The following is a 14483-nucleotide window of genomic DNA, read 5'->3' on the forward strand; positions in this document are numbered from 1 at the left end:
GACTGAAGTAATTAAACTTGAATCCCCAAAGAAGTGCAGATGAAGCTGCACTTCATCTACGCACATTCATTTGTGCAAGGAAAAATTAAAACTTAACCAAAGGGAACAATAATCACTCTAATCATTATTTAACACGAAACAACTAATTACAGTAAGACATCATCAATAACACTAAAAAGATCTAAAATCTCTATGAACCCTAAGTAACAACTAATTAAATACCCCAATAAGTTTTTTTTGACCAGACAAACATGCTTAAATTCTTTATTAGATACGCCAACTTATTCATGCAATTATCTAATTAGCGAATTGAGTGGCAGCAGTGCAATGTATAAAATCATGCAGATATGGGTCAGGCGATTCAGTTAATGTTCACATCAACCATCAGTATGGGGAACATTTTTGATCTCAGTGATTTAGACCGTGGCATGATTGTTAGTGCCAGACAGGCTGGTTTGAGTTTGGTTGGACAAAAATGCTTTGTTGATGAGAGAGGTCAAAGGAGAATGGCCAAACTGGTTCTAACTGACAGAAGGCTACGGTAACTCAGATAACCCCTCTGTACAATTGTAGTGAGCAGAATAGCATCTCAGAATGTACAACATGTCGAATATTGAGGCGAATGAGCTACAACAGCAGAAGACCACGTCGGGTTCCACTTCTGTCAGCCAAGAACAGAAAACTGAGGCTGCAGTGTGCCTACTGTGTCACCCTAAATAAATACATATCAAGCGAACTTCTGATTGCAGAATTAAACAATATAATCTATAAAATATTTTCTTATTTAAACAGCTTTAAGTGTAGCTATTTTTGTTTTTAAATTGTAATAATGTGTAGCTAACTACTTTTTTTTTTTTTAAACAGCAACTTGACTGTAGGTTGGCCACTTTAAATTAAGAGTAGCTTGTTAAGTCAAAGTTTCAAAGTTCGCAACACTGCCGAGTACCACCCACAATGCCACTGTAACAATCAAACCATTAGAAATGAAAGCTTCAAAAGTGAAAAAATTAAGTCCCACAAACAACTGTGTTTTCATGATCAATCATTGCAGTCAGTAACACAATTTCAACAGTACTGTGTGTCGTGAGCTCCTGGATGGTGACTCAGATACTGACCTTTTCACTGGCACATCACCGGTCTGTTCATCTACATAGTCCTGTTTGAGCTCCTCGGCTACATCACTGTCACTGTCATAATCCTGATACACACTCTTCTCCAGCTCATCTGACTCATACTACGAAGAGAGGGAATAGGGCATAAAAGTAGAGAAATTTGAAAGATAAATGAACTAAATAAAATAGACACATTTTTATGAAAAATCAAATGGTCAGAACAAAGAAGAAAACTGATTTGTGAAATAAGGAATTAGACTAAGCATATTACAAAGAAATAGCAAAATGATTCAGCCTTTATTCTCTGAGGTTTATAGCTGGCCTTTGATGTAGTGCTGTCAAATAATGTACTGAGAATTCGACATTAATTAATAGGTGACCTGGAAATGATCCCTCCCGTACTTGAAGAACATAAATGTATGTAAAGATACTGTTAAAACCATGGATGGACATTTCACATTGTCTCTGGTTATGAACAAAACAGTGTGGAATAATTATGTCACTTTCCAGAATGCAACTCATCTGGTTCGTCCTGGGTAAAAGCACTTCTACCAAGGGCTTTTGCGCTCTGCTATCAACATACAGCCTTTGCTTTCATTACAACAATATCATCAGATACGGCATACAGAGTGTTGATATTGATGAGTACACACCATTTAGCAACAGTGCCACGTCTGTCAACAGTAATAAGGACAATAATTTTCACATCTATTTATTTTCTAATTTCAGCTGTAACCTAGTGCTGTGAGCAAAGTATATTGAATGTCATTGTGGTAAGCAAGCATCTTATAAACCCATCCATATCAATGTAAATGATAATAAAATCCTCATTTGAAAGTGCCTGATGGCAAATAACATAACATAAACTCTGATGCACTGATGAAATACAGAGGAAACTGTCCCATATGTTAGCAAAGAGATATGTGATAAAGAAAATGGCCAATTTATCCAAAATAATGTTGCACGACTAATTTAATTTAAATCTAATTACACAACAGTTAGCGCAGGTCTCTTAATTGATTGGACGTCACCTGCCTCGTGCCTATGGCAGAATCAAAGTCATGCTGATATTCAGTGCAACAGCACACTTTCGTGTGTAATACTGCTTAATCAAAACACACAATTACAATGTTATTACATGTGTTGTTACAATGTAATAAACATGCAATTAATCCATAACAATATATACCCCATTAGAGGCCAGGACATCTTCCGTTTCCTCTTCTTTATTGTCTATCTGCATCTCAAAGGGGTTTCCACCCTGTAGGTACTGCCCAAAGAGAGAAAGCTCCATGATATCTGTGAATTCTGGCTGTCTGCTTGGAGATTCTGATGGAGACCGACACTGACCCATGAACTTAAACTCCTGAATAAGAGATAAATAAAAAGGATTCATCAGATTTTAGTTTGCTTACTGTCATATTATATGGATCAAACACTTAATAAGGAAGTTGATTTATCACATAATAAATCAAATGTTGGCATATGTGCAGAGAATATTAAATTGTCACAGAGAAGTGTGCCTGGAGGACAAGTAGAATGTTACTGCAGCAAGGTCAATATTATTAAAGGCCTTGTAGACTCAACTAAGACTCAACTTTAGCTGAGATCACGCTAAAAAACTAATTTTTTTCAGGCTGGTCCAAATAATTCACAAGTGCGTGCTTGGTGAAATCTGATGGGTGACGTCTCTATGAGGGGACTGGCTCTTTAAACTGTTAATTTAACCAATTTGAAATTTCTGTAAACCAGTGACCCATCGCATTCTATAGACCATTTCAAGGTAACATATTTTCTAAAAGAACATCAAACGTTTAACCTTTCCAGATGTGTTGTTGATTCTGAGCGGTGACGCAAGTGAGGCAACAAAATTGTTTCCTAGTTTAGAAGCTCATAATTATTTCTTAAGCGGACAGATCAGGAATATTGGAGCACTCCTATTATAAGCAACAAAGCCGTTCAACGAAGCTGTCTGTGTGACCTGTTGGACTTGTGGACAAGGTAAGGATTTCCCTTTTTGATTATAAAAATAATTTTCTTGTATTTTTCTGCTACTCCATCAACCATCACTGCTACACTGAAAAGTTAGCAGTTCAATACTGCAGATATTACTGACTTTTACTTGATAAATTGCTTGTCATTTTACTCATTTGTAAGTCGTTTTGTATAAAAGCGTATGCTAAATGACTAAATGTAATAGTTAATTACTTGTGCAGCTTAATTCAATATAATGGGATCGATCACTTTTAGAGCACTACCTCTCAAAATTACAATTATTTGGCATAAATTTCATTCATCTACCAGACTTAAGATGTGTGCTGCTACATATCCTACAGTTATTATGCTGCACGTATTAAGCCATTTCATTTCACTGTTGCAATTCTTGCATCCATTGCCTTTTCGGAGATCTAAACACTTTAATTTCTGTCAGTTCCAGGCATCCAGCCAATAAACAACATGGTTTACATTTTAATTATGACATTTTATGACAAACTTGTTAACGTTATAACAGGAATGTTCCGGGTTCAGTACAACTTAGACTCAATCTACAGCATTTGTGGCATAATGTCGATAACCACATAAATTCATTTAGAATCATTCTTCCTTTTCTTAAAAAACAAAAGCAAAAATCAAGGTTACCGTGATGTACTTACAATAGAAGCGAATTTGGCCAATTTTTAAACATTAAAATACTCACCGTTTCAAAAGTATAGCCACAAGACCAATTATATGCGTGTAAACGTGATTTTAGTGTGATAAAATCACTTACAAACCTTTTCTGTGTAAAGTTACAGGCAATTTTACAACTTTCATTACAATGATTATGTAATGTCAGCAAACCCTAAAACCCTTAAATGACTGTAAAATTACAATTTAAACAACTTCACTGCTCAAATAATACATGAGCTTTAACAGAAGAATTAATGAAAGTGTTTTTATAAAATTATAAGCTTCATATTTTTGTGTTTAAACCCTCCAAATATTGGCCTCAGTCACTTTCATTGTAAGTGCCCCACAGTAACCAAAATTTTTTAATTTTCTTTTAAAGAAAAGTAGGATCGAGTTTTGTAGTAACCAACAATATGTCACAAATGCTGTCGATTGAGCTGAAATTGCACTGAACCCGGAACAGTCCTTTAAAGGGTTAATTCACTCAAAAATGAAAATTCTCTCATCATTTACTCACCCTCATGATATCCCAGATGTGTATGACTTTCTTTCTTTAGCAGAACACAAGCAAAGAATTTGAGAGGAATATCTCAACTCTGTAAGGTCAATAAGACTTCGGTTGTTAAATCCATATCTTCAGAAGCAATATAACAGGTGTGGGTGAGAAACATTTATGTCCTTAATTTTACTTCCTTTTTTTTTTTTTTTTTTTACCTTTTTTGAAACTAAACAGGCACCAAATGTGACTTTCAGATGTAAAAGTGAAAGAGGAGACATAGACATTATCTATTTCTCGCCCAGACCTAGCGGGTTGGTCGCTGTCCTTATCTGCATATTGCTGCGTCGTTTTGTTGTCCGTTCTGCATAACGCAGTGGCTTATTTTTGCTTATCGCGGCCCATTCGGCACATTTCGCTGCCGACCCACCGGCCCACTCAGTTCATCCGCTGGCCAGTCCGCCCCTGATTGGCCCCAAAGTGCGTCGGCCCACAAGAAAAATTCCCGCCCTGAGGGTGAGTAAATGATGAGAGAATTTTCATTTTAAGGTGGACTATCCGTTTAATGCTTATCGCATTAAAGTCTGTAAATGAAGCGCCTCCCGCTATTGTTTTAAATGAGTTTGACAACTACCAGGAAATGTTCAAGGGACAAAGACGTCACTTCCTTAAACCAACTAACAGTCCTTGAAATGCTCTATACAGTCTCTGATGTAGGCAAGACGGAGGGCTAATTAATGCCACTGTGAGTGATTTCACTGCTCTATATGATTTGTCCCTGCAAAACCAAAAATGATGGAAAACCATATCAGAAACTGTCAGGATCCCTAAATTAGTATGATTCATGCACTGATAATCATTTGATACATTCAATGATTATCATTCATCTTGTTCATGATTTGATGCATATGACGTTTATTATTAGTAGCAAGCAAACCAAATCATTGTTAATTAAAATTTTATTTTATTATAATACAAATCTATAAATTGCTGTATGTGTGAACCAAGCATGAGGCAGAGAAATAGCTTTTACAATTCTGAATGTAATGAGAACACATTTCCCCAAAAAGAAATGGATACAAATTTAAATGTGCAATATTGTCTATAAAAAAAATAAACAATTACACTGAAATGGTGAAAGAGCAAAAGCTTTGAGCAGTATCTCTAAGTGACCTGAAACTCCTCACAGTTAAACCGCTTTGCCCATCGGAGCAGCAGCAGGAAGCCGCTATGCAAATGAGGCTCATTAAAGAGGACCACTAATACGCCACTCACTGATGGGATTTTCAGTGCCACGTTTCTCTACCACATGAACTAGTGCCACTTCTGACAAAATACCTGTATTTCCTGCACAAAAAACAGTGTAGAAAAGCTCTATCATCATAAAAAAGACCCTATTTAACATACAATAATTGAAAGAGATGCATTTGGGTTTATTTGTCAGATACTCTTGGGTGAATATACAGTACTTGCCTCCCAGGGTATCATTTGCTTTGAGACAAATGATGCAATGGCAGTTTCTCCAGATTAGTCATGATTGCAAAATGTCACAATGCTAAATTTCACTGCTGTCTTATTATCTGTGGAATTAGGACTTACGTGGAGCTGGGCGATACTAAAGTTGTACTTCACAGGGCACAACTCCCATGTCTCATTTTCAAGAAACATTCGTAGCTCCTCCAGTCGAGTTCTGTGTGGTTGCAAGGAGAAATGACAAGAGGTCAGCTTCAGTCAACAGATGACCCTTTGCCAATCAACTCATTCAAGATTAAATGTGTTGACACTAATAGTTAGAGGAAAAGTCGATCTCAGAGGTTTGAAGAAAGACGGTAGTTGCGCTCTGATGAATGTCAGGGTGGCCCGCTGCCAGACAAGGTCAATACCAGCAGGCTTGTATAAAATGTCAACATCAAACACCATGATTCACAATGAATGCTACACGAGACACAAAGCTGAACATTACATGAAGTCTACCAGTAATCTTGACAGATTTCTAAACCGCTTTTGAAGAACAAAGCAGCAGAAGTTTGCATGGGTTCTTTGGATTCAAATGAGACACAGCGGTATTCAACGACTCAACAGGGTGAGCAGCAGTTTGATATTTATCAAATATAAATCCCTTCACGCTTTTCGAATGTGATATTTTTAAACACGTATAAATTTACCACTATCAGCATTTGTAGGAGAAATGGATGTAGAATATCAGTTTTGTACTCTTAGCCACAGGGCACAATACATATTGTAATGACAGAATGTGTTAATGGAGACACAGTGACAGTAGAGATTAGGCATTCAGCGGGCTGACACATAATCGCTTTATGGATGCCACCCAAGTGCTTAAATATTCCGAAATTATTGTAAAATTATGCAAGAGATGCAGCGCCCTTCCTCTCATCAAGCAGAAAATGTCTTTGTGCTGCTGACTACAGCAAGGACCATCTAAAAGCAAGGACATTTGGTTGGTTGCCCTCTTCAGTGTGGCAGGGTGGAGGGCGGGGCTGGGTCATGATCGCCGAGAGGGATAAAGGACAGCTGCCCATAAATCTCTCTCTCTGTCGCACTGCCATCTCCGTTCAGACTTTATCCCTCTCGAGGGCTAATTAGCCTGATTAGGGGCCGGGTGTGCAGAATCATGATTAGGGGCCGGGTGTGCAGAATCATGACCCGGACCCGTCCTCTGCCCTGCCACAAAAGGGTTTTGAATAACACATTTCAGACATGGGTATTTGACAGGTAGTTTAACCCTTTAACGTTTGACAGCTCCTATTTCACTCTGTGTTGTGTTGGATGAAGAGCCAAAAAAAACTATGGTGTGTAAGTTTCACATTTTTATGGCACCATCTAGAGGTTATTTGTTAAAATTTTGGGGTGGAGTTACGCCAAATATATATAAATATTATGTTGGGATAATTGAAAGCTTGTTTTAATAAAGTAAAAGTGACAGAAATTATTATATTATTACTGATATTTTAAAATTAGTATTCGCTGAATATAAGCAACTTGTGCTTGGTTAAAATGTTGTATATTATTTTATTGAAAAAGCCTGTTGAAATTTCATGTATCAAATATGATACAACAGGCTTTTGAAATATATCTCTCAATAACCATTCCTTTCCATTCATACCCACTAAAAAAATAAATAAAAAAAAACACAGCGCTTTGAAAATTCTGACATATACTTTTTATAAGATATATCTAAAATGAGAACTAATATTTCTGTGAATTTTCTACTATGCAGCCTGCTCTGTCATTATAAAGATCTCCTTATTTTACATTACAAGCTATTATGTCATCTTACCATAAATTCCTGAGACCCAGTGAACATTTTTTAAACATTTTCCTTTTTTAAATGTCAATATAGTGTTTGGTGCATAAAATAAATATGATGAAAAATATTTATTGAAAAAAACATTTTTTATTCATATTGTGTATGAACTGTGATACATTTCAATCCATATTTATAGACCAAGGAGAGGAAATTGTCATAGCTAAACTCTCAAACATTTGGTATCTTTGAAAAGCCCAGGGGGTTCTCTGATAATACCCCAAGATTTACCACTGCAGCGTGTATGGGCTAAGAAAAACTTAAATAAAAAATGTCCTACACAAAAATTAATTGCTGGGCCTCAGGAGGCTAATGACCTTTAAAGCCTAATGTATCAAATATGATTAAAAAAAATTGTATGTAAAGTGCAATGGTACTTTATTGGTAATTTTTTTTTACAATGGTACTACAAAAAGTAGAACAATTCTTTCATACATAAGGCTTTACAGGTTTAACAGGTAAATTATGTAATTTTATGTAATGAGTTAAAAGCTAATAAGAAACTTGGGTCAGCTTGGGTCATGCGTTGTTAATCTCACCTGTGATAGTTCTTAAAGTAGTTTACACTTTGTCTCCTAATGGATTCCTTCAAAAGCTCTGACTTGCTGCCGCAGAATTCCTCTCCCACCTGCATCAACCTGTCAGCCGAAAGAGAAACAGAGGAATGGACAAGAGAAAAAGAGATAACGAGTGAACAACCACTAGGCTGGATCAATTTATGCTGGAAGAACGTGCTGTACTCTTCTAATTAATCCCCAAAAGTTACTTTACATCACATGTATAGGCAAGAGCAGAAAATAGCACCTCCATTCACACAAGTCAGTGACCCTGAGACAGAATCACTATGGTGGGCTGTGGTTTCACACAAAAAATGGCCTTTTAATTGAGCCATGTTAATGGGAATGACCACAGCACTTGTCTAGCTGGGGAACAAACAGCCTCATTGATGCCCACTGGCCCCGTTTTGTATTTGAGGGTGTTTCTCATGGGGCAGAAGGGAGGGGGCAATGGTACTGTTGGTCCTCGGAGGCCAATCCAATTAGCACTAATGAGTAAGTGAGCCCCTACCTGCTGATAACATCCAGCACTACAATGAAGTCGTCGTACTTGAAGTTGGACATGTCCGTTCCCAGTAAATAGGCTTTCACTTTCAATTGGACATCCTGCGGGCATAGAGAGGGGGATGAGAGGTGAGAGGGTTAGTCATTAAGCTAATCGAGGTTCCTAATGGTTCCTAAAGGAGGAACAGAGAACAAACAGAAATAAACAAGTAAAAGAGCACGCTCCCTACCTGCCAGATGCGTGTTAAACCATGTTCCAGCTTCTTTTTCATGTAACTACGGCCCACATTGGATTGTTCTGAGCCCTCTTCAATGGAGCCATCTATTAACACACAATTTGAATTCAGATGAGGTTGTGAAAGGTTTGAAAAAAAATGTAAAACATTTTTTGTCATACGGTTTTATTTAGTTATCACAATAACAAGGAGAGTTGCACTGGAAATCTGAACCAGAAAAAAAAAGAAGTAAGGAATAATTGACGACGGGCCGTTGAATTATTAGAAAAATAATGCACACCCGGGGTGGTAATGCGGTCACGGCGCGAAGCGGAGTACTACAGTTTATGCTACGCTTATACTACAGTTACCACACCTCGAAACATTGTTCAGATGATGTGATTCTAGACGTTTGTCAAGTTTTTGTCATTAAAACGCTCTTGTATGTAGGACTAATTTCTTACGCATCTAATCCCATGCCTCCGTTGCTAATTCCGAAACGTCATTTTACAGTTAGTAACGGAGGTTTGAGCCACTGACAGCAGACTAATGCAGTTATTAGTGTAGTTATTAGAGAGACAGAGGTTGCAATAATGAGACAGAAAATCATGTGCGTCATGTTATTTAATTTATTTATTAATTCTTTCGTTATAATTCATTCGTTAATTCGAACGAATTTATTTATTAAAATTAAACTGCACGTTAAACACATTGACAGCCCAAGCTGTTGTTTTTTTTGGTGTTTTCTTCATGTTTTTCGCCCTCGAGTCGGTCTAGCTCTTCGCTGATTGTTTTATGTCTTTTGTTGTTGCCGGCTGCCTTTGATGTCCTCTTCCGTTTATTTGTTTTTTTCATCTGAGCTATCCAATACTGCGGTCGCCCAGTTGTTAAAATGTTTATGTTCACCATAAATATTAAAATTTACTTCCGGAAAATCAAAATATTCTGTCATTTTTTTTCCTCTTGAAGTTGAAGTGGATTTGTCGCTGTCACTTCTTGTTATGAATTGTATCCTATTTTCCGTTATTACAGTTGACTACGCGAAGTGATATGGAACTGTAATGCGGTCAAGACCTGCCTGGAACTACTTTAGCCGTGCGTTTCCCTGAAAATAATTGCACACCTTAGAACGTTCTCAACCAATCAGAATCAAGCATTCAACAGCCCTGTAGTATAAAACATAATAACCCATACATAAAGACAGACAAAAGTGTGTGTGAGCATGGGAAAGAGGATAAATGTTAATAAAGTATTCTCTAAGAAATATCTCATTTTGATTCACATTCTGCACAGAATTTTATGAAATTTCTGTGCAAATTAACAATTTCTTTAACAAAAAAAATTCAAATACTATCCATTCTGTTTACGAGAATATTTTGCCAAAAACCGAGTCCTTCACAGCACTCTCGCATTCATTCCAAAGGGGAGTTGATATATATATATATATATATATATATATATACACACACACACACACACACACACACACACACACACACACACACACACACACACACACACACACAAACACACACACACACACACAGATCATCCTCAACATTAAAACCACCTGCCTAATATCGTGAAGGTTAATTAATCATGATTAATTGCATATACAAATATTTGCTGAGAAAGCCCCTTATATAACAATAATTCAATATATAAAGATTATACATATTTATATCAATATATAATTATACATACTTGAAATATTTAAAAATTATATCTATCTATATATATATATATATATATATATATATATATATATATATATATATATATATATATATATATATATATATATATATATATATTATATATTAGGGCAGTCAATTTAACGTGTTAATAACGTGCGATTCATTTTACAAAAAAAAACAACGGGTAAAAAAAAAAACGCATTTAATCGCAATGATTTCCTGAGAGATTCAAGCTTGTAGTACCACCTGTTTACTCCAGAGGGCAGTAAGTGAAATTTCAGCTGTGTTAGCAACGCGCTGTTTATTACAGTGAACAAAACATTAACATTAACTTGTTACATTCTTAGAGAAAGAGTTAATCATTGATAAGACAATATAAAAAGCGGCTTTAGAATACAATGTATTGTTTACTACCATGTTATTGATCATAAGTCAGTATACACACATATATACATACACATTTTATATATATATATATATATATATATATATACACACATAAACATACACATACACACACACACACACAGACACACACACATATATACATTATACATACCCACACATATATATATATATATATATACACACACACACATATATACACATACACACATGTATACACACACATACACACACACACATATATATACATACACACACATATATACATACACACACATATAAGTCATCCCTCTGATCAATCAATTATATTAAAATAAATATTTTGAAGCAGATTTAAAATTGCATGCATATGTCACAATAAAAAAGCCATGTTATAAAGTCTGTGACAGTTTTTTTTTTTGGTGCCTAAAACACACTGAAATTGATAACCATCTCAAATTGCTACGTTGTGTTTGTGTTTAATTAGAAATACACGTTGCAAATGGCATTGAAATAATTTACACCCATGATAGCAGATCAGACAGATTGTGTTTGCACAAACGCACCAAGCGTTAAGTGCCTGCAACCGCTGCTGCAGCAGTGGTGGTTTGGATTACAAGGACCTTGACACTGAAAGTCAAGGACAATCTGCTAATAAGGACAGTAACTATAACATTCTCTTACAACAATCAGACTGATAACAAGCTCCTCCTGCAACAGGATGGCTGTCACTCATCATGAGAAGCAGTGTTTACCCACACAATTCAAAGTGAGCTAACCCAAGAGGACACACATCAGTCAACAAAATTTACCAGTCAGACGTACATCATCTACTCTGACAGCAGATGTATCCCTTACATAATGTGCATCAAAATAAGCTGCTGAAAAATACAATGGGGTTTGAGTCAGGGGCAACCGACTCAAATCCATTTGGTTGTTTGTAGTCTGAACCACAAAACACATGAAATCCAATTTTACAAACCCGATCCAAATCACATCCGTACATGGTTTGAAAACTGATTCAAATATGAATAGTCAGAGAAGAATTTATAGGTATAGTTCACTGAAAAATGTCTTCCCTCAAGTTGTTCCAAACCGAAATGATTTTTTCTCTTTCTTGGAACACAAAATGATATGTAAGGCAGTATGTTTGTCTCAGACACCATTCACTTTCATTGCATCTTTTCTGGCATTCAATGAAAGTGAATGTTGACTAAAGCCCTGTACACACTTGCAGAGGCTTTATCACTTGATATCACTTGTCTCTGTGCTGTGAAGTCTCTAGTGAAATCTAATCGCAGATGAGGCATTTTGCCAGTTAAACTATGATATCATTCTAATTTGACATGAAATTAGTTTTCTTGTTCCTAAAAATGCATATTATGCAGGGGAGAGTGTTTTTATATGAATTGCAGCAGTGCTCAATACATCATAGTATCAATAAGATGAACGATCAATATATGTATGAGAATCAAACTCACTCTGCTGACCATTTCTTTTACACTCATCATTATTGAATAATCACCATTTTTATTTTTTGGATTAACTATCCCTTTAAGTCATTACTACAGCTGATGTCAATATACCGGATATTGACTACACTGTCTGAATCATTTTTCATCACAACAACAGTGTGGACACTGTCCTAAAGACTGAATTTGAATCAGATTTATATGCAGAGTGAATAAAGTCATTGTGACCTCATAAGGCATCTTTTCATTCCTATGGCCATTATGTTCTAATGTAAAGAGAAGGATACTTACAATGACAATAATGAAGCAACCTGCTGAGATGATTGCATTAGGAGATGAAGATGTTAAGAGTGGCGACCGTGGGCAACTGATCTTAATGTCTATATTCGCAGAGTGTGCCTGAGACTGACAAAATGCAAAAGCCTTTCCGAAAGAATTTATTGTGTGCCGATTCTCCAGCATGCCCTTAGGGATACAAGATAATTATCGTGTCACTGATGTAGATTATACAAGCAGTTTCAACTCAGCAAGTTCACCTAGCAGCAAGTAATCTCTAGAGAAAACAAACATGCATTCACACTAAAACTGGGAGATATAGAACATTCACGATATATATACACTACCGGTAAAAGGTTTTGAAACACTTGACTGAAATGTTTTTTCATGATCTTAAAAATCTTTTGATCTGAAGGCGTATGCTTAAATGTTTGAAATTAGTTTTGTAGACGAAAATATAACTGTGCCACCATATTCATTTATTTAGTTATAAAACAAAAATTTATAAAAACAAAATTGATGACTTTTCTATTATTCTAAAATGTGAAGAAAAAAATTATAATAAAGAATGTGTGTTTCAAAACTTTTGACCTGTAGTGAAAATATATATAAATATGTAATGATATTGATTGCGACATAAAATTAAGTAACATTGTGAATATGGTTCAACAATGCAACAATCCTTACCTATCTTGCGACTTACTTGAGTGTTGAGTCAGAGATGTTTTAATTAATGATTCAGATTTAAATACAAAGCAAACGGATTCATTTCAACAACAACAAAAACACAGCATTAGAGTTTGTAATTTCGATTCATTTCTGTGAATCAGCTCAAACTGTCAGTTTCAGTGAATTGATTCACAAGTTTAATTAAATGAATTGCAAGCATTATCGCAAACAAATGTTCACGGAATTCTCTGAGTGATGTTTTTCATGTATTACAATGTTTCAGTAAAAATAGACCAGGGCTAGTGGTCACATGGGAAAGTCGTCTCAAATGCTATATCTCAGTAACAATAAGATTTGGGGTCACAAGTGTTCACACGACACTTATATTTGATTAAAGTCAGGTCAGTGTATTTTGTCACATTAAAACACACCGGTTGTTTTAAATGTCATAAATTTAGGCCTATACAATTTATTAAATTACAATATTTGGCGACCCAGTCACCAAAGAAGGGGAGAGCGTTGAACCCAGCCAGTAGAGTGCTCGGGGGTATTTTTGTTGGATGCTGAGAAGAGTTCTTTTTTTTTACTGTTCAACTGACTTCCTCCTCCTCAGGCAGTGAACCTTGATACACTGGTGCTGAAACCTGGGATTTTGGAGGAAGAGCTGCCTTTATGGACCGGAGACAGCACTGACTATGTCTAACCTCATGTTGGCCAAGACGGGTTTGCTCTTCGAACAAACCACGACCACCTCTAGATGGCTTACAATTATTTTTCAATATGTGGTTTTCCCATGCTTTAAACAAACATCTGAATCCCAGCGTGTTAATTTGGTGGCCGTGTCTCCTAATGGATAATATGAATTTAAATAAAACTTAGGAGAGTGAGAAGCTTATTAAAAAACACAATTCACGTAGCGAGATTTTGAATTTTTTCCAAATAAAACCCCATCTGACGTGAATGTGTACAGAGATTTCAAGCCAGCAACCTTATTAAACATATTCGGACAAATCTCACTGCTTTTGCAGAATAAACACATGTTAGTGTCACTTCCTTTAACCTAAATGTTTTATCTTAACAGATTTAGCATTTCTAAGATAAAAAAA

At 35.9% G+C, this 14483-nt stretch overlaps 1 protein-coding gene across 1 annotated transcript in view; it reads right to left on the reverse strand.

The window, feature by feature from the left end:
- LOC127650657 (syndetin-like) overlaps nucleotides 1-14483 on the reverse strand; it is a 199768-nt gene that overhangs the window by 88233 nt on the left and 97052 nt on the right. Inside the window, exons 14-19 of the mRNA XM_052136228.1 lie at nucleotides 8895-8986; nucleotides 8672-8766; nucleotides 8143-8241; nucleotides 5878-5968; nucleotides 2302-2478; nucleotides 1116-1234 (exon numbers count right to left, since the gene is read on the reverse strand). Of these exons, the coding sequence (XP_051992188.1) occupies nucleotides 1116-1234; nucleotides 2302-2478; nucleotides 5878-5968; nucleotides 8143-8241; nucleotides 8672-8766; nucleotides 8895-8986 (673 nt within the window). The remainder of the gene's footprint in view (nucleotides 1-1115; nucleotides 1235-2301; nucleotides 2479-5877; nucleotides 5969-8142; nucleotides 8242-8671; nucleotides 8767-8894; nucleotides 8987-14483) is intronic.

This window comes from Xyrauchen texanus, chromosome 10, assembly GCF_025860055.1.
Source record: "Xyrauchen texanus isolate HMW12.3.18 chromosome 10, RBS_HiC_50CHRs, whole genome shotgun sequence".
NCBI classification, from domain to species: domain Eukaryota; kingdom Metazoa; phylum Chordata; class Actinopteri; order Cypriniformes; family Catostomidae; genus Xyrauchen; species Xyrauchen texanus.